The sequence below is a fragment of the Tinamus guttatus genome, unplaced genomic scaffold (genome assembly GCF_059628265.1).
Source record: "Tinamus guttatus ecotype Peru unplaced genomic scaffold, ASM5962826v1 Tinamus_guttatus_pri_ptg000025l, whole genome shotgun sequence".
Lineage (NCBI taxonomy): Eukaryota > Metazoa > Chordata > Aves > Tinamiformes > Tinamidae > Tinamus > Tinamus guttatus.
In genome coordinates, this window is record NW_028288559.1 from 525,294 (window position 1) to 547,892 (window position 22,599).

Genomic DNA, 22,599 nt, shown 5'->3' on the forward strand with positions numbered 1-22,599 from the left:
ATTGCACTTCTAAAACCATTTTCTGTTACAGGTGAGTTGAAGAAATCAATCTAGATACAGATATTTATTTAATAAAATCAAAATTGCCACTTTAAAATAATTTACTTTACAAAATCACCTAGCTGGCTGTCTCCCCTCTGTGCTCACCAGGTCTTTACTTCGTTTCCCAGCAGGGAGATTCCTGCAGGTAGGTCAGGCAGGAAGCTGTATTAAGCTCACGCTGTGCAGCTGCTCACAGTTACCAGTCCGGAGTGTTACCATATGGGATCACTGGCTATCTCCCCCAGTTGCTGTCTCCATGAATTGACCTGATCTCCCATGTTTTCCCCCACTTCCATGACCTTTGCCAAGACACCTGCCACCCTCTTTCTCAGGCTCCCTTGTTTCTAACACCATCCCTCTTCAAGAACCCTCTTCTAGCACTTCATCTTAATTCCAGGCCTGGAAGTCCCCAGTTTTCCCAAACTATACAATAACTTGTGTGCAGAGCACAAGACATGGTCAAGCATTGGCAGTTGTCTCAGGTCTCCATGCAGGAGGTTTCAGGACAGGACACACCAGTTTGGTCATAAGAAAATCTACAGCCAGCTCATACCACATGCAGTAAGTAAGTAGCAGGCTCACAGGGCTAGAGAACTCCCAGGAACTCCCAGTAGCATTACTGTTATTTGCTACAAGTGATTACAATTCAAGCTCTACCTTGGACATATATCATACTCCAACACTGCTCAGATTGCTGCTATGCCCATTCTCCTCATCTGTGTTCAGGATGCTGTTCACTAAACTTTCTGTGGAAGGAAATCAACATTGTACCAGCAGGCAGTGCATCCGTATCTTCTTCTCCTGCGTACACAGGCGAATGAAGGAGACAGTGATAAGATGACATTAGCACTGACATCTCTTGACAGTTCAGCAGGACAGTGACCGAACTTTTTCCAGGACATACTGTGTGACCACGCTCATCTGATCTGCAGTCTCTTCGCACATCTGAAGTGCAGCGTGGATTTCACCTGTGTATATAGTACAGAAATCATGGTCAGTAAGGCTGGAGAACACATCAGATGGATATCTCCTTATTTTTGACAAGGATTCAATGGGACCCAAACTCTCAAGCACATAAATGTTTCCCTAGTATTCTCCAATGGATATTTATTAACACTGACCAAGTATCACAGACCCGTGTCTCTGAATCCCTAGTCCTGCACCACAGTCTGTCAAATACTTCAGTTCAGCAAAGAAAAAGAAAAAAGGCAAAAAAAAAAAAAAAAAGGCAGATTTGATATTTGATTAAGTCTCTTAAGACTCAGTATCTGAAGTTTTAAATGTGACACAGTTAATGAAATTCCAAAATCTTCCTAGAAGGTTAACAGAAAGCAACAGTGCATCCCCAGAGGCTAAAACTTGGCCCCCAATTTTGAAAGCAATCTGGAAAACTTAGAAGGATTAAGAGATGATATAGAAGGTTATCTCAAAAGATCCTTTGGTCCATCTTTTCTTCTAGGAATACTGTAGGGAACCATCTTTAACTTCTTTGTTCACATGTACCCATCTAGAAACCAAATGCCATGTTCATCACTCCCTTTCTAAACACGCCAAAGAGGAGACGGACTTACCAGGACGGAGAGGACATGTTTTGGTGAGGGCATCCATCCCTCTTCCAACCTCATTCTGAAAATGTTTTGCAGGAACAATTTAAGCATATATTCAAAGTGCATTTTAAACTGCTAGATATGGCCAATTTACATCCTCCATTAATTTTATCATAAAGATGTACAGAAGAGTGTCTGGTCTCCAAAGTTTATTAAAAATCAAAGAATAGAAAACTTTACATAAAAATATGTCAATTTTAGCTTCCACATAGTTGTCCACACAAAAAAAGTTAAACATGATTTTTTAAACCTGTAGCACATAACCACAGTGATAGCCAGGCCAATTTATTTGGTTCACCATGACTGAAATGTTACATGATACCACTTTTTAAATGAATTTTGCTTGAAAATGGACGCTAGTATAAGACACCAACTAAAGCCTTTGAAGGCTCCTTAATGTAGTTTTATGGTCAATATTGCTAGTGTGTGAAGACTAAGCGGTACAGGCTCATGTAACAGCCCTTAAATATTATTCAGGAATCAGCTCACAATCTTTTAAAATTGTGATGAGTCTGGAGCATTAAGACAAACTTGTTGCAAACAGATATGCACTACTCTACTTTGGAATGTTGCCCTCTCTCCCCTCAAAGACCTGTTTGGATGTGACAGATTCAGCAATAACACAAACAACTCCTGCTTCAAAGGCATATCGCATATTGAAAAGCTTCATCATACCAGGCACCTCATTTTAATAGCTAGGCATCAGTTTTAAAACCTTCTGTAACTGCACACGGTGTAGGCAACCTGTTAACAGGACTTTTCTTCAGCTCTCCTTGCTAATGGACTTTGAAATAACTGATCTGGAGTTCTCTGCACAGTTTAAGAACTCAATAAAAAAAAAAAAGGGGGGGAAAGTCAGAGGGCATGAGATGTGACCTACTCCCAGGACAACTGTGGTGCTTTAAAAACTCAGGGTTAGGCAGGATGTGTTTTTCAAAAAGTTAAAGACAGTGTTTGTCATGGCAATACACACTTGCATAGTATACCTGTATGCATCTGTAAATTAAGTGCCAGCCACTCATACTGTGTACAACACTGGGCTGTGCTCTCCTGCAATACATTAAAAGATACTTCTTGCAATGCTTAAAGCAGTCGAAGTTCTTTTTGTATATTTGCTCTTAACAGAACTAATGCATACTGCTATACAGATTCCTTAATGGAATCAACATATTTCCTTTCTCCACATTCCTTAAGCCGGGTACCTCTGTTTAATAACATTGTTTGAACCTCAACATTAACAGGTTACATTACTAAAATGCATCAAAGCACGTAGCTCACAGCTTTTAAATTTCAAATCAGAACTTAAACCAACCTTTTCCCCCTTCCCCTCGGAAGTTTTACTTCTGATACTACGAATGCTGGATTTGTTTTCTAGTTAAAGAATAAACTAAAACTCATTGGTCAGAGCAAGACAACTGATAAAGGCCAGACAATGAGCTAAAAAACATAGAGTCAAAATGCTTTGGAGCTTAACAACTTCTTAAAACCGTCAGCCAAACAGCCTTTTCTTGTGAATCAAGAAGCCTTGAATATTACCAAATGTCACGTTTGTAACACTGCTCAGACAACCTGCCAAAACTATGAACCCAACTTAGATAATGCAACCTGGGAAAGGATCTGTAAATTAAAAAAACTCCTTAAATATAACTTATGAGACAATATGAAATTAAATTAAAAATTCCAAGTTATTGCACAAATTATACTTCCAATATTTACAGAGCAAAAAAAAATCTGAACTTTGAAACAAAAACAGAAGAGCAGCAAATTTATTTTCATGAATTCCCACTGGATTTGCTGCAAGGAGGAAAAAAAAAAAAAAAAAAAGAAGAAGTTTCCTTCACTTCTAAAATAATAATAAAAAATAAAAACCCACAAAGGACCAGATGTAGCCACAGCAAAAAAAGCCACAGCATTTGTAAATGTCCTTGCAGTTCTACTGTCAGAGCTGCTTCGGCACTGGATAAACCGTTGTGGGAAGGCAGAAAAACAAACATTTAATAAGGCTTCACAGATAAGCACAACTACTTCTTGAAGATGGACTGAACCACCACACAAAGAAACATGCAAAGAAGTCAGCAGCTGCAGATATTTGGCAACACCAATAAAAGAGTGTGCTGGACGCTGGTCTCCATGCCCCGAGTCGAGTGGCACTCGCTCCTTTTCAGTCCGAAGTGGGGAAGGTCAGCCTGGCATCTGCCATTATCTGCTGAGACTAATGGGCAAACTGTCTCTGTGTTTTTTTCTTCTCCATATATTACGATTGTACTGGTGGTGTCCTCGGTTACCCACTGGTTGCCTCATGCCTCCACTGCTGACAGGACTGTAGCCATTGCCTTGGTTATGGTTATGAGCCCCCTTCATGGAAAACTTCATTCCATTGTGCTGCTAAAAATAGAAAAAAAAAACAGCACTCAGTTTAGGCATACAAACAACCAAAGCAAAGCACTTATATCCAGTTATATTTCTTCAACACACAAGTCATTTCCACAGAACAGTGCCTGGAGCACACACTGATTCACACTTGTCTAATTTAGCTGCGTAAGTTCAACAGCACTCACAACTTAAGCAATATTTTCTGAAGTAACCAGTCTTCAGATAAAATGGTGTCAATTTAGAAGCAAAAGTCCTTAAACCCCTTTGATCTCAGTATTAAGCATGCTCACTGGCATCATCCTTATAAAAACAGACCTTTCGCATGAGATCACATATGGCTCTTGCAATCATTTTCTCTGTTCGGCCATGCCTGTTCTCAGCAAAAGCAGAAGCAAATGAGATACTCAGTAAGGCTTTCAGAAACATTATCATGCAGTCATGGAGGGACGTGAGGGCAAACCGTATGAGCCAACCTGGGACAAATGCCACGTGCTCTGCCCGTAGGTGAGCTGGGGCTGGTTTGTGAGGAGCCAGGAGAGCGCAGCACAAATCCTCCTAGTTTGATCACAGGGCCACCAGGGCTCCTGCGGCTATATGGCTCCTAGGCCATTCCTCACACGCAGAGCAAGGCAGAACAGACACAGGAAATGATCAGGATCACGTAATGATACTGGACTTGCATAGGAAAAGTGTCCAGTAACTTGGAACAGCAACTGCTGAAAAGATTTAGTGACAGCCAGAATAAACCAGCATGTCACAAGGTACTACAGATACTCCTATCACAGATTTAATACACCTTATGCCAATTTTCTGTATGCCATTAAGTACAAGAGTTTCAGAAAAGGAAAACTGAAACTGACTTTCCAAAGCAGACTTTCCAAACACTGGTAACTTCAAAACAAACTTTTTCTGATGTCTGAAATAGTAACTTTAAGACTGACAACTGGGCATCTTCAAAAAAAGAGCTAATAAAATGTTGAAAAAGAAGCCTAATAAAATGTTTTATCTGCTGAAGTGGTTAAGCAGGAATACCAAAGCTAACATTTGACTCGACCGCATAGAACATGAGATACCTTCAGCTACTTTACTGACCTATACTCCCAAACAAGCCTGCAGTGAAGACAAATACAAAAACACCAAGACATCAATCAAATTGCATGGGCACATACAAAAACAGTTAAGGCACAATTCTGTAAGTGACACTTTATATTCAAATCAGGATTAGAAGAGACTGAACATGAAGAAAAACAAGCTGGAGGAGACTAATAGTTAAGGAATAAAGTTAGCTGCATGGCAGCAGTAACAACCCTCTCCCCCTATGATGGGTGCCCTATGGTGACTCAATCAGCTTCCAACATGCAAGTCATACACTCCCAGGTAAGACAGGCCAAACCCTTTTCTTAGACTAGCAGCAGGAGAAGGAGAAAAAAAAAATCAAGGACAAACAGTAAAAAGAAACGCAGAGAAGAATCCTTCATTATCAGAAAAGAGGCAAAACTGTCCAAACTTTATTTACTGAAAGATACAGCTACTGGAAGCTATTTATGGAAGCCAACATATGAAGCTGAAAGCATTTTAAATGTATATATTTGATATTGGCAAAAGGTCCTCAATTCAGTCTTTATCTTGAAGATTTGGCAGGAAAAAATAGCACGAATCATCTTAACTCCTTGAACCGGGTCACCACAAGATCAGGCAAGGACCATTGCCCATGCAAGAAAACAGACGCAACAAGTGTATCTTCCTGTAACCTACAGAGTTCTGCTACCCATGGTATGTTCAAAATACAATTAATTCTCCAAAGAAGGGTTAATAAGCTAACCAGAAAGTGACCCCAGTTTGTCCCAGTAAAGCACTTTGTATTGCATTTTAGGCCATCAATATAAAATCAGATAGAACGTGATTTTATCTAACCTGCTGCCTTGTCATCAGCTGGCAGCACCTGCTTCAGAAGTGTGCTCAGGACTCCCAGGGCCAGAAATGACACCTTTACATTCATTAGTTCTCAGTGAGGTATCATTCACAGGTTTGCTCAAGGTGTTTTTGTTTAAAGCATCCTGGAGTGGCAGTGTTAGCACAGGGTAAGTGTCCTACGCTACAGTATTTCACAGCTCAACTACGCATCACTGTTCTGAATGATTTTTCAGTTCTTAGTTATATATTATGTGTCACTGCTACTTGCCTTCTCCTTACTACTGCTGACTACAGAGACTTCTATACCGCCTTATTCCCTTCTCCAGGTGATGAATCATTCATCTGTTATACATGAACTATTCCACTTTGAGCTCCCTCGCATCCTTCGCTAATTCTATTCTATTTCTATTATAACTTTCTTCTGATCTATGAAACTACTTGCTGCTCATCGCATTAGAATATACATGGCTTTTTGCATATTTTCATCTTTGCTGTTTTCCATTCCTAATGTGCAACACCTGAATTGACTCAGTTTTCAGTAGGAAAGAGATTATAAAAATATTTTCTACAACGAAAAGCCAAGATCTCACCCTAACAAGTAGTTCTCATTGCAGCCCCACCACTCTATGAAGTTTGAAACATTTCCTTCTCTCCTGATACATCTTTTGAAAAGTCTTTCTCAAATCTTCTCAGCTTGTCAGCTTAGTAAAACCAGCAAATTTTGCCCTAAGTTACTCATTAGCTATTAGATGTCAAGCAATATGATGCCTAGTACAAATTTCTGCAAGGCTTACCTTTCCTGCAAGAGGACGAACTACCTTTACTACATAAACTGAAACTTATTGTAGATATTTTTTGTCTTTAAACAGCAAACAATTTGGAAGAGAATCTGCTGCTTTTATTTCTTTCAAAATTTTTAGTAAAGGAAATTTACATAATGCCTTTTGGAAATCATAAGCTATACAAAACAGCATCCCCTGCCCCACACACATCATTATCTCCCTACACTCAGGTGTTGACCCCTCACCACCGCTGAGGGCTGCAGATGATGGCTGCAAAAAAACAGATAACCAAAAAAGCAAGCTCTTTATCTGTGATGTGATAGACAAGTCCGGTTTAAATGTGGGCTTGACCTCTTTGAATTTCTCTTGATAGAATAACTTCCTGTCTCTGTATATGGCTGTTTTGTACTTAAAAACAGGCCAGGGAAATAAATTCCATAGCACGTACCAGGTTAAACAAAAAGTTTCCATGCGTTTTAATAGAAATTTTAAGTAAACAAACAAAAGCACTTGTTCTTGACGTTTATTTCAGAACAGCAGGAATCTGATGGAAATTGGAATACCAGATAGTGACTTGCTGAAGCAATCCAAGTTTTTCTTCTAAAATACCAGCAAATTTACTATTTCAAACTCTTACACTCAAAGACTGTCCTCATAAAAAAACAGAATTGGCAATACAGCCAAAGATAAGTCACCTACACATGGTAAAATAACACAAGTATCAAAAATAGCTGCAGTCCAAACCAACGCTTAATATTTCTCTGTTCCCCTATAAGTAAGGAAGAAAACAGAGAAATGTTAGCCATGAAAACAAACTACCAGTATTCTTTACTTTAAAAGAAAAGAGATTACACACACATACAAGGCTCAGAAATAATTAAGAAGGACCTAGGAAGCTAAAGAAAAAGTTTAGAAAAGGATTACGTCAATTTAGACAGGATATATACTTACTACTACATTGTTAACACTACAGGATTAATGGCCATGATTAAACCCACTCTATAGTTCATAGGAATTGTAATCACTCAAACTTGTATACTTCAAAATCATCCCAAGTAAAATACTAGTGTAGTATTATGAAGACTACTACACCATTAACTTTTACTCTATCTCCCAAAAAAACCTCCACATATATCCTCAGAAAATATTTCATTGGAAGATTTTTTCAGTTTCTCACTGTATTTCAAACTTGTTCATTTTAGGCTTCTACTAAAAGAAAAAAAAAGGGTCTGTTTTGAAGATTTGCATTCGCTCCTCATTCCCATAGCATCTTGAACACAGGCAAAATTTTGAAAAACAGAGGGCAATGACCTCAGCAACTTCTTAGAAAGGAATATATGGATGGTATCAAATATTATAAGATGGTTCAAGCTATCCTCAATATTTTAAAAGCCAGTTACCTGGATCCTATACAATATTTATTGCAATTTTTCTGCTATTGGAATGTGGGCCATTAAGTGGTTTTATCTAAGAGATAGATTTTCTAGCATATAATGTTGACAATTTTACATCTTTAGACCTTCTGTTGAAAGTTGGACCCTAGATTAGGTCATCCATCTAGTCAAGCTGAATGAGTTCCCATGCAAGGAAGGAAAACACCAGATAAAGATTATATGTAAATATGTGAAAATTTGATTAAGATGACAACTATTACCCGAGTACTGTTTTCAGCTGAACTGCCTCTGAAATTCAGAAGTATTTCTAACTCTTTTTCCTTTCTCCATTCTTTAAGAGGAAATGTTACATATATCTTTTCTGAAAATTACACTAGGAAGAGAAGCAGCAGTCGAAGTAAAAACAAAATTCAACTTCTCTCAATTCTTGCATGCAGTAAATCATAAACTGAATGATATTGTCGTTTACAAGATGGGAGCTTCACATTTAAATTTGAAACTGATTCCAGAATATGTCATAGTGCCATCCTCCTCCTTTTGCCTACAAACACACAAGGACACTGAAAAAAGAATTCTAAATAATAAGGACTAAATAAAGGACAAGAAAAACGCACTTTGATTGAACGAAGAAACTTTCAGTACCCAGAGAGCTAATATTATCTCTGAAGGAATAAGCCAAGCCCTTTCTAAATTGAAATTACCATACTAAAATTCTGATGCATGACTTTTTTCCCTAACAGCATTTAGTGTATTGGTACATCTGAACAGTTGAGGGCACCTGCATTCTCAGAAATATTTGCTAAAATGGACTAGAGATCAAGCTTAAGATGAATTAAAGCATACTTTCAGTGATCAAAGTGATCTGCATACAGACCTCACATCTACAACTCACCTGCAATGTCTCTACTACAGCTTTTCTTGGACAGAACTTCCTACAAAACAGTACAACACAAGGACCAGAACTCATTATTTCTAAATATTTTGACTCAAATTTCTCGTATTTGCTTAACACAAGTCCAGAGAGCACCCATGCATAAAGCAAACTCCCTTCCTCTGCATGCCTCCCCGCTCCCCCCAGATTCGCTCATTTTAAAAACACAAGTTCTTCACAATCTCAGAGAACAGTTTTGGAGCCCTGGAAAGCACAGCCAAGTAACAAAGACAGAAAAAGGCCACCAAAGCGTTTTTCAAGATTCAAGCTTTCAGTCAAGATCCAGAATTCATTCAGTGTTTTGCCCCTTCACAACTGAGGCAAAAACTCTGGATGCCAATTTGTTTTGTACCAACAACTGTTTTACTTCAGATCTGTTTTAGTAACTCAAAACCAAGACCACTAAACAAGCCTTCTATCTCTTCAGATTTACATACTACTTGATAGACAAACTACCCACGTGAGGTTAATATTTTAAGAATTGGAAGTTAAAGAATCTAAAAATCTATAGATATCCCACCAGATTAAGGATGAGGAATGCCAAATACTAAAGGAGTGAGATGCCTGATACACTCTCTTTGAGGAGCCAGCATGGTGTATAGGGGCTCACATATGCCAAAATGCAGCTCCAACTCTGGAGCATTTCCCACCCGTTCTTCTACCCTCACTTCTAATACAGCAGGTGGGTAGCTTTATGGTGGCATGGAATTCAGTGCACGCTATTTGAAGGTTGCCCTTCAGGGGTTTCTAGACCGACAGCACAGCACAAGTGATCTACACTTCCAATCTGATCATTTTCTCGTCAAAAAATTGCTCCGTTGAGCTGGCTCGTACCTGATTACTGGCGGCCACTATCAAGGCTCTCGTAGGCGCAGATTGGGGTTTACCACTTGGCATAGGCAATGCAGGTGGTAAACTGGCCATAAGCTGAGTCGGTGCTTGCAGACTGAACTGGTAAACACTAGAAGTTGTGCAAGGTGGTGTATCAGAATCCTTTTGGCAGAGAAAAAGGGGAAAAGAGAAGCAACTTTACAGAAAGCACAGTACATACAGACTATGCATTTGAAAATGCACCTAAATACCAACTCATGTGAATAGAGCTTAACTTTTTTTTTCCAAATGGTAGAAAAACAAAACAAAACAAAACAAAAAAAAAACACACACACAAGCCAGCACTAAGTTTATTTCATACATCTAGTAAAAATCTAATTGAAGCTGCATCAAGGAGACAATTTAAACATGCCTATGACAATCACAGATCAGTTTCCAGTCAGCTCAAACCAAAGACAAATACACAAAGTTATTTCTCTATCAAGTTAGAATTAAAAGGGAATGAAGGGTGAAAGAATTAGGAGCAGTGACAACACTGTTTGCTATAAGGGCTATAATTTCAGGTGTAACAGTATCAGTCCTCTGAACGGTGTTCTGATTTGTACTTATCTGTACACCAGAGTAATTCACTAATTGTTACAGTCTTCTCCCATTCTAACCACCAACAGCGAAGTTAGGGCTCCACCTACCAAGAAACAAGATGATGATCTGCCAGCCACAGCTACTCTGTAAGCAGCAGGGATCCACCTCCCTGCTAGTGAAGGCTTCTCTTCTTATCACTTTACATGGGACACCTGAGTGATAGTTCATTAGAGGGAGCAAAAAATAATGTAGGGCTACAGAAAGTACTGTAATGGAATATTATGAATTTCCTCCTACCAGCTTAGAGGAAACAGCAGTTAGAAAAGCGTTAGAAGCAGCAAGTCACATTGGCAATGTTAACACTGCGCTGCACGGAGCACTTGAACAATAAGCAAGGAAGCAAGCAAAGAGTTGAGGGTCACAGGAATTACTGAGGTCTAAAAAATGCCCAACTGACTGCCTGCATTCCTAAACGTATAATTCTTTAAGTCAAAATAGTTGCAATGCAAGTTATAGCCTTTTGAAGCAACTCTGCACATAGATCTTGAATAACTAAACTTTTTTTAAACCCTAATACAGTGGCAACAGAAACAGGTTTCTCCACCTTATGAAGGTGCTCCCCCCACCCCCCTTCCTCCTTAATTCTAAAACAACCTAAACAAAACTAAGAGGGTTTTGGGGTTTTTTTTTTTTCATATCTGAAACCTATCCCAAGCTCTGTTCCCCATTCCTATCTGTCTCAAAAATCAACAAGAAACAGGTCTTGGCCAACAGATTTAACACAGACCACCCCATCAGCTACTGGCAGTTCAGGAGTTATCAAATGAGAAGATATTCTGGCTTAGGTCAATGATCTTCGCTGTTAAGTCTACTGCCCTCTCTTTAAAGATTAATGGCCTGAAAGCAAAAACTCTTCACTCAAATCAAGCCAACTTTAGTGAATGGAAACAAGTATTTTAAAACATTTGTCTTGGGCAAGGAGAAGACTGTTTAAGAGAGAGCGACTAAGCAATTCATCGCTAGGAAGCGAAACTTCTACATCAACGAAAGTGAACTCCTACACAAGAAACAGCCCTCAATAAATCCATCAGATCTAAACAATCATTTCTTTATTGGCCCATATATTCTTTAGTGAACACAAGTGTAAGTTATAAAATGAAAGGCGAAAAGGAGCAGCTTCTACCCTTCTCAACTAGTGGGAAAAGTTAGCTTCAAGTACTTGCAGCAAGAATTCACTAAAGGCAGACCATACTAGTAACAAAGACAAACTATGCAGATCCTTAAGTTATTTACCAAGTGAAGTGTTTGCTATAAAGATGTTCCATGAGCAACTATATACTCTAATAGTGTTTAGACAACTATGTTTGTAATGGAGGTGAATGCAAGGCACCCTGCGCAGGCGAGATAAGTTTACTCCTTTGCCTCATCCAACAATATTAGCAGCTGAAAAAGACTAGGGTCTCTATGAAGATGAAACTACCATGAGATAGCAGAACTCAGACACAGATAAGAGACTGGTGCTAAGATCACACTTTAGGCAGTACTGGTTGTGCAATTGTAAATTACAATGCAAAGGAGGGAATAAAGGGAGGCGGTCAGTGGTTTGAAGGGATGACTTGAGAGCATGCTCATAGTAACCACGAGCAGGCAGATGGGAAGGAAAGGAGGCCTTAAGGTCTATCCAAACCAGGACATTACCTTCTAGGACCCAACCTTCACAAATCTGACCAAGTAACAGCTTTAGCCTTTTCCCTCACTCACAGTCTTCCTTTTCTTTCAGGCGAGATAGGTAATATTAGACCTTCTGAAGATTCACATGGCTGTCCAGCTGAAACACTTCCCATTTAAGACTCTACTGTAGAAGATGACTGGCTGACTTCTCCTTAGCATCAACGCCCATTTCTTACGGAGAGCAGTACCTCAAGCAGTACCTTTCCTTCCCAAAGACTAAACTTGGTGATCAGAAAACCGAGTCTAACCTAAACAAGGACTTATTAGAAGGGCTATATCCATCTTGTTTAAATCTTGTTTAGTCTTCTGGATAGAATTATGTGCCATGTGCCGTTTTGAAACACTACACGAGCTCAGAAGCAGTACAGAATCTGTAACTAAGTCAGTATTCAGAAATCAAACAGAGAGATAAAACCCAAATTTCTTGCTAGGTAGCATTTTTCTTCCTCAAAAAGGAACTGTAGGCATCTTAGAAGAAAGCTTCTAACCTCCTCCCACTGATTACACAACTAGATTTCTTCTTTCCAACAACATACAGGAACTAGAAATTGCTCAAGAATAGCGGCTTCAATAAAAGCTATGTTCTGTTTTTTTGAAAGGAAAGAACTTGAACATAGTCAGGAGGAAAAAAAAAAAAACACAGTGCCTACAGTTAATGCTTTCCAGCACATAGGATTTTTCTCATGCTCTTGTATGTGTGACAACATTACAACTGCTAGATTGGTCTAATCACTAGCTACTGCCAGTCTTGTCCCTCTTGCCTTTTCTCCTATTCTTGCCTCCTCTGTTGCACCAGTGGTAGCAATTTGACATTTGATGAGCAAATCCATGGAACTAATTTTGTCAGTCAAATTCAGAATTCAGTTTACCATACATAGCATTAGCTGAACATCAGTGCAAAAACACAGGGGCAGAGTCATCCCTAAAATCTAATCGGACCAGCTTAGTATTGGTGTAAAAACACACCTCTTGAAGAGACATTGCCTAGAAGTTCAGGGCCAGGCACTAAAGTCGCATCTCAATGCATACTTCCATATGAATTTTTAGCTCAGGGAGCTTAACTCTGCTCAACAAACTCGCACTTTCCCAATGTGATTTTGTGGATTCATACCCTTGCCCCATTTCATGTGCATTAGTTTATACCATTTTTCTCCTTAGTAGGTGGAGCCATAACTTTAATTCATGTAGCAGATTAGAAAGGAGAGGAACAGAATTTGTGTGGTGGGTCATAGGATAATGAGTTTGATAGGCATCAATACGGTTGCATCATTTCCATTTGCCAGCTTATAAACAATATACAAGTCTTCAGTAATATGCAGTTGGTTGAGTGTTTGTGTCTGAAAGTACATTACTTTTACAAAAGAAAAATATGTTAGTCGTGCTTACAGGAGAAGGGAAGAAAGAAAAGTGAAACGAAACGACAGATACAGGAAAATCAAGCAGGCATCCTCCCTCTAGAAGTATTAGTGTTTTACAGAAAGACAACTAAAAAGTTAATCTAATTAGCATCTACGATAATTTAGGACAAGCACCACGTTATCTTCCACCAGGCCGAACCATGGGCTTTTAGTAGTTGTTTTTAAGTCAATATTCACTGTATTTTAGATGAACCATCTTAAATTTAAGAAGTATCTCCAGGAAGTGTTTCTTTTCCAATCTATTCTGTTACCCCTGATTTGTAACATTTCAAGCTGCACAATTAAAAGGCTTTTCAAATTCAGTAATAAATCACTCAGGACTATTTATGCAAGCTGAACACATCATGTCAAAACACTATAGGCATTCATTTTTGGTCTTCTTTCATCCTAAAGTGGCTTAGAGACTCTTTTGGAGGGTGATTATGTTAGTCTTAAGATATGGCAAAAGTAGAACTAGCAAATGGCATGAGAAAGTACTGACCTGACCTCAGTTTGGCAGGGAAGCAGCATGTGCCTCACCTCACTGAGAGCACAGTAATCAAATCCAACTTTACTTGGTGATTCGCGCCTTTCCTCTTTGCCCTTTTTTGTTTAGAACCACTGGTTACTGAATAAAAAGTCTTTTTAATTTGTGGCTCTAAAGTGCCTCCAATGGCTTTGTGGATATGTGCTCTTATATAGCAAGAAACCGCCCATACAGCTGATTTTGAAAAACTGTAGCGTATCGCGAGATGAGACAGCTCACGATGACAAATAGGAGTTAAAAACAAAAAAGACGTGGGACTATGTGATGATAAAGGAAAATAGTCAAGAGTAGCATTGGAGAGAAAAAAAAAAAAAAAAAAAAAACACTCCTCCCCTCTGATCCAGAAAAGATGTGAGCAATCTGCATAATAAGAACACAGAAAACTACGTTTTAAAGCATTTGGGGGTTAAATTCTTAAAGATTCCAGAACAAAAATCAAGTGCTTTTTTCTCCCTGGTAGCTTCAGATTATTTGTGTTCAGGAGTGCCCACAGCTCTATTTTGAAGACAATCTGGCTGCGAGTCAACGCTTGCGTCTTTCATTAAAGATCAAGAGGTTATTTTTCACAGCACTTGCCTCCCTTGATTTGCTCAGTGATGGAAAAGGAAACTAAGATACAGAAGCTGCATTGCTGATCTCGAAGACAGTTGATTAGCTTTCCACATACACTTTGAAGGGTTACTTCGGGTAGGACATATGAATATTCAAAGGGAAAGAATGGTAGACAAGCTCTTGCTATCACACTGTCTATGAGCCTTCTGCTGTGCCATCCTCTTCCCTGCCAACTCCCAACATATTTCACTATGGAATTGTAAAAATTAATTGTAGTCATCAAGCAGATTTAAAAATATTACAAGGGCAGCAATTGTTCTGAAATGTTGTCAGTGTCTGTCGTGTCCATAAGCATATGCCTTAGATTTGCAAATTTAATCCCTTTAAAAGCAGCATTTATCAGAACAGGGTATGTCATACACTCCCCGATGGGTACAACAGCCTTAGTAATAAACAAAATTCACAATATTTGGCTAATCAGAAAAAATGGCAGATTGTAATAACTACAATAAAGGCTATGTTGAGTTTGACGATTAGGCCGCAATTACTGCAGAGCAACTAACTGCTTCAAAAGTCAAGTAGATCTCATGCTGTCAGCAAGAGGATAGGAATAAAGAGCACTCATTTTTAACCAGCCATTTATATACAATATTAACACCCAATCCAAGTACTGAGTACTTAACATGTGAAGAAAGCATGTTTGGGGTGAAAATCTGTTCCAGGAAACACTTGAGGTACTAGCAGGAAAATCCCCTAACTAATCAAGTAGTGAAATTATGATAAAGCCTTTCATAAGGTCTAAGCAACAATAGTTATAAGCTAAAAAATGAGAATGGTCTGAAAGAACACACTGTAGATATTAATAGAGTTCAGTTTTATGTTTCTTCCCCAAACTAAATCTACACAGGCAATAATTTGAGATGACTATATAGTTCTGAGAATTGAAAATGCTTCATGAAGGAATTTTGCAATAGAAGACCTGCAAAGAAAATTGCCACCAGAAACACTGAGGTAAGAAGTTGTATGGAATTTTTTAAATCCAAGAGACAAGGCTGTACTGGATCTCCAACGTTACGTACACAGAGATCTCAAAAGAGCTTTAAAATTCTACAAGGAATTGTACTAGTAACTGCTATGTAGCTACCATTGTCACATAAAATGCTGAGCATTATTTGGCACAATAGCAGCAAAACTGCAGAGCATATTTAGCAGCAGGAATTACACGAGACCAAAACAAGACCAGAAAGCGCCACCCACACACATCCATAATTGTTTTTACTTGCCAGAGATTGTGTATCAGGCAGTTGCTTCTCTGGCGCTGCTCTAGGGTTTCCCGAGATAATCACACAGAACTAGGACTAATGAAACAGGGATGCTCTATGAGTGAAGTGTTTGACTTCTGTTCCTTAGAATAAAAAAACTCACATATTTTGCATTGTCCTTAATGGAAAAGATATTTATCAAACACTTTCCACAAAGAATTACATACAGCCAGCAGCACTATCCACTCCAATATTTGATACTACTAATCTGGATCACTAATAATCCAAATGTGAGAATGTGCAGTACTCTCCCCCCCGCCCCAAAGTGGAGCGGTAGCCTGCTTGGTTACTCACCTGTGGGCATGAAGGGGAGGACACACACTGCCTTTCTATTAGGGTAGAAAAGGGCATTTTAAATGCTACACAGCAGAATACTGCACTGAGGAAAAATATTCTGCATGGACTGGTTTGGCAGTTACAGAACAGAGGAGAAAAATATCTGCACTCAGGTATGTTCTCGTAACCAGATTCCTCATAGCAGTAAGTCCTTTCCCTGTGTTCCTCAGTTTGCTCCTGATGCGTCCACCACTAACACTTGTTGGTGATGCAAACACAGTTCTCAATGGAGCTGAGGCAGCAAGACAGGAACTGCAGTACTCAGTATTTTGCAGTGAAGCAGATCAAATCTATCACTTGAGACAGAGAGCTCCGTAGTGATGTGTTCATATTAGCAGGACAAATCCATAAGCTGAGCATCTGTTATCACACTTACGTGAGAGATGCCAGAAAACAGGTTCTTCTATTCTAAGCAGTTTTTGGTATGAAATTCACTGGACCTTACAAAAAAAACAAACATCCTTTTGTGACAGATTTTTCACTTTCATAGGACATCTATCATGGAAAAACAGTATAGTCTCTTCAGTCAGACACTGCCATCGTAAGTTGTTTTACAACTAGTTTTACCGTCTTGGAAAATCTGTAAAAATACCTTCTGTACAAGTTATGATTTGATTTCATTAGAAGTCATTCTTTATTTTGAGCTGCATAGATGGTGGCCCAGAAATATGTCCTCCTGTGAACTACTTCTGGACCTGCAGAGATGGAAGCAATTGTCTACCTGAATGCAAGGCAATGGCCTGAGGAAAGACCTATACATTTAGAGTAAGCGAGGAGAGAGGGAACACTGTCCTTGAAGGAAGCAGTTCTCTTTTTCCTCCAAGGTACACAAGACTGCATCTTAGAAACCTTATCATGAGTAGGTCCCTGAAGGAAGAAAAGTGATAGCAGGAACAAAGGAAAAAAAAATTGGAATAGTTACCTGAAAGCTATTATATAGATGGATTATTTCTAAACATGCCTATCCAGCCTCCAGAAAAACCTGCTCCTTTTTTGGTCTATTATAACATCGATTCTCCTGTTGCTGAACAGACCTACAACCAATGCTATGTGAGAATTGCCTACACATGCAAGACCTTGTCTATTCAGCTGCTGAACCATATTTATGGAATATAAGACAAAAACTGTAAGGAAGCAAACTCTTAAAGAGAAACGTATAGCAAACTATTATAAGCAACAGCTCTAAACAGGATGAGCTACAGGTTTTATGAAAGACGCTACTGCATCTGTGATTAAGATGCCCTGCTTTGACAGGGCTTGGATACTTAACTGCCAACATCTCACCCAAGCCGCAGAGGTTTCCAAGGGCTTCCAGGTTTTACTGCCAGCGCACAGTCCTGCCAGAACTTGGGGAGCTCTGTGCTGGAGCAGGTGGGGGATATCCAAGCACCGGGTTGAAAAAGGCCACGTGGGCAAGCGAGGCCGCAGGCAGCCCCCTCACTCAGCGTGTGCCCTAAGCAGCCCGTTTGTTACCCTGGCAGAGGGCTCCTGCCAAGGACAAGGTGCAGCCGAGCACTCCGTGACCAGTCCAGCTTTGTCACCAAATGGAAACGCGTTACTCCCTGTTGTGTCGGGGAGACATTAGAGGGTACTCATAGCTGATGCACAGGAACGGGTATTCTGCACAAACGCAGAATGCACACCTTGTGCCTAGGGCAACTACACTGACAGCACAGGGAGAGATTTTAAGATTTATTTATTGCTATTAAAGCACCACATGACATAATATTTCTGCTAGCAAAGGATCAAACTGCCAATCCAAAATCTTCTTTCACTCATGAAGAACAATCCTGCTCAGAGCTAACCCTACGTACACCTCTACGCTGATGAGTTACGCTGTTACTGCCTTGTTCTCAACTGGTACAGAAGTTCACTACAAACCAGCTTGCAAGAAACATGCTAATACAGCATTTATCACCAGAAGCTTTGGCACAAACACCAGGTGTCATGGCCAGTGAATGTTCCCTTGCTTGTATTGGGGCACAGTATTATCCTGGATCAGGCCATGGCAGCCGCTCTTCTCCAGCGGAAGAGGCTTCTCTGCCTTGATCAGACACAGCTCAGGACTGTTGAGCCAGAGCTTGTTCAGCCTCACGTACACCAATGCCAGGAAGATGGACTCATCAGTAGCCTGTCAGAAACCTGCCATTTCATTGCCAAGTAAGGTAACGTGCTGCCTCTCTATTAAGGATATAGTGTCAATGAATGAACAGGGCTTAGACTAGGGCCTGCCACAAATACAGGGGCATTATTTTACCTAAAGGCTTTATTTTGCACTAAATGGTAGCACTTTCATTTACTTTGTGGATGCAGAGAAATTGCTTGCTGTCTTTCTTGCTGAGAAATTCCTTCCCACTTTTAATATTATTTTTTGACATTAGGCGTGTCAGACAAAGATCAGATCACAAACTTTCATCTTTCTGTGTTAAGCAAATAGGGAACTAAGGAGAGGTCCCATTACTTTTTATTTTTGGAGTGCATATTAAGCTGACATTTGCATTTCTCATAAAACTCAATCTAACAGCAATACCCACCTTGCTGACACATTCCAAACAAGGACATGTCTAGTATCACCAGCAAGCATCATGCTGTGCTTTTTTTTCCACTAGCCAGATGGCTGCAACACTAAAGCATGTACTAAAGCATATAAAGTATATTCACTGAAGATGCAGTAAGAGGAAAATTCAACAAGAATATCCATCAGTGTTAAGGAGGGACAGAAAGAAGAGTAAAATGTATATAATGAAACCATTTGTCCCTCCAACATTTGCCTACAATTATTTCACTTTTTACTAAATACAATCTCCAAATTTTATTTCCTTTTTAGACCAACTTTTGAAAGCAGTCAAGAAACAACTACGTAGACATCTCTTGGTATGACCCAGTGTTGCTCAGTATTGTAGCCCAACTGGGTATTACATCTTGTTCCACTCACTATCTGCACTTACAGCACAGGTGGCCTCAAGATTAAAATGAGCATGTCACACCAAGTAACGTAAATTTGTGCTTTATAATCTACACTGCCCAACTCTGCGTTGATTTAAAACAACATCAAAGCAAGATGCCTACAGAAGCTGTGTCTGAAAACACAACTAGGGATTAGTGCCCTCTCTCTCAGGAGGTTACAGACTACACTTTCAAACTGTAAGCCAAAAGCAAGACTTTACCTACGAGGGTCTCCAGGCATTCAAACATGAACTGATTCCTCATTTGAAAACAAGGAGTTTTATTCACCTTCACAACAGGTTATGATGCTTATGATCAATTTTAGATGCAGGAAAAGAGGAGTGAAATTTGATAAAAGATTTTGCCTGATAGAGGAAGTATTTATGAATAGATATTTCTACTCTACTAATTGGTTTTATTAGTCACTTTTGAGTTGGAGGTTTGTAGGTTATTGTGTCTAAGCATCACCACTAAAGGTACCAAAGGCTTAGGACGGAATTAATTTTCATCCAATGAAAAAGTGTTTTTAAAATTTAAATAATTTTCTGAGCAGAAGTTACTCATTTGCCGTGGAAGCTTAGTGACAGCCATTACATTTAGGGCTGCTATTTTTGTTCTGAGGCTTGGATGGGCATGGTAGAAATCCGCTTCTTTGGAGCATTTTAACCCATTCAAAGAAAAAGCTTACAATGTCACTGCTGGAGAGCGATGACACTGAAGAGGCAGATGACCCAGAGGATAACTGCTGGGTGCTGGCCAGCGACAGAGCCAGGCGCTGGTTGTAAGCTGCCTCCGAGTCTCTGTTCGGTTGCTGTCCTCCATTGTACGGAGCAATCTGGTCTCTTATTTTCAACCTGTTATCTGTTAACAAAGGACACGAGGATCATTTTAAGAGCAGAGAGCGTAAACATATCAATCTTGCAGTCTAAAAACAACTTCAGTTTAACTAGCAAACAAAGTGAAAAAATAGGCTTAATACAGAAAACTAGTTTTAGGTTAGAAAGCAATAAATTGCTTTAAGTTTTGCCTACATATTTGAACCATTTTTTTTCAAAGCACAGATTTTTTTCAATTGCTCCAAGAACATACCAAGTTCAGGTGATAAATTAATTTTGTTCCCCCACTTCTTTTTAATCCAGGCTCTGTAGTCAATCACCTCTTGGGTCACTTTGATGATTCTACCTAACGTGCTAAAAAAAAAAAAAAAAAAAAAAAAAAAAACGTGATTGTTAAACAAAGCCATTCAGTTACATATTTGCAAACATTTCAAAAAGAGATCAAATTACAGTTAAATCAAAGCAAGTTATTCACAACCAAGCATGTTTCTGATCTTTCACTTGCTTATAGCAGCATTTGGGCCACTGAAGAGTCATGCTTTTTAAAATTAGTGCATTACTTACCTTCTGCCATACTAATATGCAAACAGTGACACATTAATAAAACTTTTTTTTCTGTATTTCTAAATCATGCATCTTAGCTATTAAGAACGCACATACAGATGCTAATGCACCTAATACAGCACTTCACAGGTTCTTGCATTTCTCCATACAAAAATAAATGTTTTTACAAAATCTGAATTACAACAGCTACAGGATGCACTGAACATGTTAATATCCTAGACCCCCAATTCCTCCTCCTGCTGAAGACAGATATTCTCTGGTCCTTTCTTATAGATTTATAAGAGAAGTTAAAAGGTTTAAGATCCCTGCGGTTATAAAGGAAGTACCATGGATCGTGAGGTAAGAGAAACGAGAAACAGACTGGCTCCAAAACCAGAACGAGCTAAAACTTAAGACGACTCATCAGGGCGAATGGCTGAGTTAAAAAGCCCACCTTGTCCTGTTGAACAGTGACTAATGTAATACATTAAGTGCAGAGCAGTGGTTTACAAAATAGCCTCTCAATATTCAGCCACTTGCATTGAGGGCCCTCTTGAGCAGGAGCTGTTTGAGAGTTTATCTTTTGGCCTTTTCTTTTATCAGGATCTTTTTGTTGAAATTCTTACTATTTACTCAATGATCAATATTTAAGAATGACTGACTACTGCGTGAAAATGGACCGTGGAAAATTACCACGTTGGGAGAAAGGCAATTGTATTTCAGCTTTGAAAGCTCTCAATAGTTCTAAATAAGCTTATTTCACATCATAAAGGTGCAACATACCTTTACTGGCATTTAGTTTTGTGTGTTCAATGGGAAGGGATGACATCTGTAGTCAAAACGCTTCAAACTATCCAATAATTTCCTAGTAAGACTTTAAAAAGGAGCAGTGATTCTCCTACTAGGTTAGGGATTCCTACTTCATTGCAACATCAAGTGCCATGTACTCAATGTTTAGACTTTCAACTTTAAAGACACATCACTGTGTTAGTACTGAGAAAGCTGCCCAGCATCTAAGCACATATTGGACCAAATGATATCACCTAATGCGTAAGTTAGGAATCCAGTGGGTGCGCAAGGACCTCATGGGCATCTGCCATACTGGCATCCACCATTTTATTACTTAATATAGATAAATGAAGTGATACATGCTGGAAAACACAATCTAAAATAGCACATGAATAATTACAGGCTTTGAAGTAATTATCACCATTCAGATGGTAATGGCCTGTGTTATAATAGTAATTTCTTTGAAAAGCAAGACTCAAAAGCTAAATAGAGCATTAGAAAAAGGAACAGAATAAAAGAGGATAGCATTTTGTCAGTGCACTAGCCCATGATGTAGCACTGTTTTTAAACACTCTGCGATTCCAGCTTCTTGAACTCAAAAAAGAAATATTTGAAAGCAGAAGGAAGACAAGACTGAAAGACTGCAGGAATGTGGCCCTGAAGTTGCAGTTTCCAGGAACTGCCAGCATGGAATTCAAACATAAAAACACTGGCTCTTTAGCTCTGGGAGAAAAGGAAATCCAGGAGGTGGACGTTTCACTCCAACAAGCCTTCAAAGAGACACAAGCTTTTATTCCAGGATGACCTATAGATTCTACAACTATTATCAGCAGTGGTCTTAGAATTAGAAAAGGAACAAATGAATGAGAAACTCTTCAGGAGACAGTTAGCTTGTCATGTCTGAAGCTTTGCCATGCCTTCATATACCAGAAAGAAAATGAAAGACCTAAGATGGCATTTTTATTGTCCTGGAAGACTGGTATAAAAAACGGTGTAAGCAACAATTCTATTGCCACATCAGCAATTATGGTAGCATATGATAGCATGCAGAACCCAGGAATCTTCTCTTACCAGCTCTGTTCACAGAGGAGATTAAAGCTCCAAACTGTGCTTTTTTGGTGGTTGTAGAGTGGAAGATTTATTA

General features: G+C 39.2%; 1 protein-coding gene across 3 annotated transcripts in view; it reads right to left on the minus strand.

Moving 5' to 3' along the window:
- Nucleotides 1-2,556: 2,556 nt before the first annotated feature.
- TENT4A (terminal nucleotidyltransferase 4A) overlaps nt 2,557-22,599 on the minus strand; it is a 53,212-nt gene continuing 33,169 nt past the window's right edge. Inside the window, exons 9-12 of one of the 3 annotated variants that reach the window (XM_088525846.1) lie at nt 20,377-20,477; nt 19,976-20,148; nt 9,878-10,036; nt 2,557-4,031 (exon numbers count right to left, since the gene is read on the minus strand). In XM_088525846.1, coding sequence (XP_088381972.1) covers nt 3,849-4,031; nt 9,878-10,036; nt 19,976-20,148; nt 20,377-20,477 — 616 coding nt within the window. In that variant the 3' untranslated portion in view covers nt 2,557-3,848. Of the gene's footprint in view, nt 4,035-9,877; nt 10,037-19,975; nt 20,149-20,376; nt 20,478-22,599 lie in introns of all 3 variants that reach the window. The other 2 variants (XM_088525838.1, XM_088525854.1) reach the window with 2 other exon arrangements.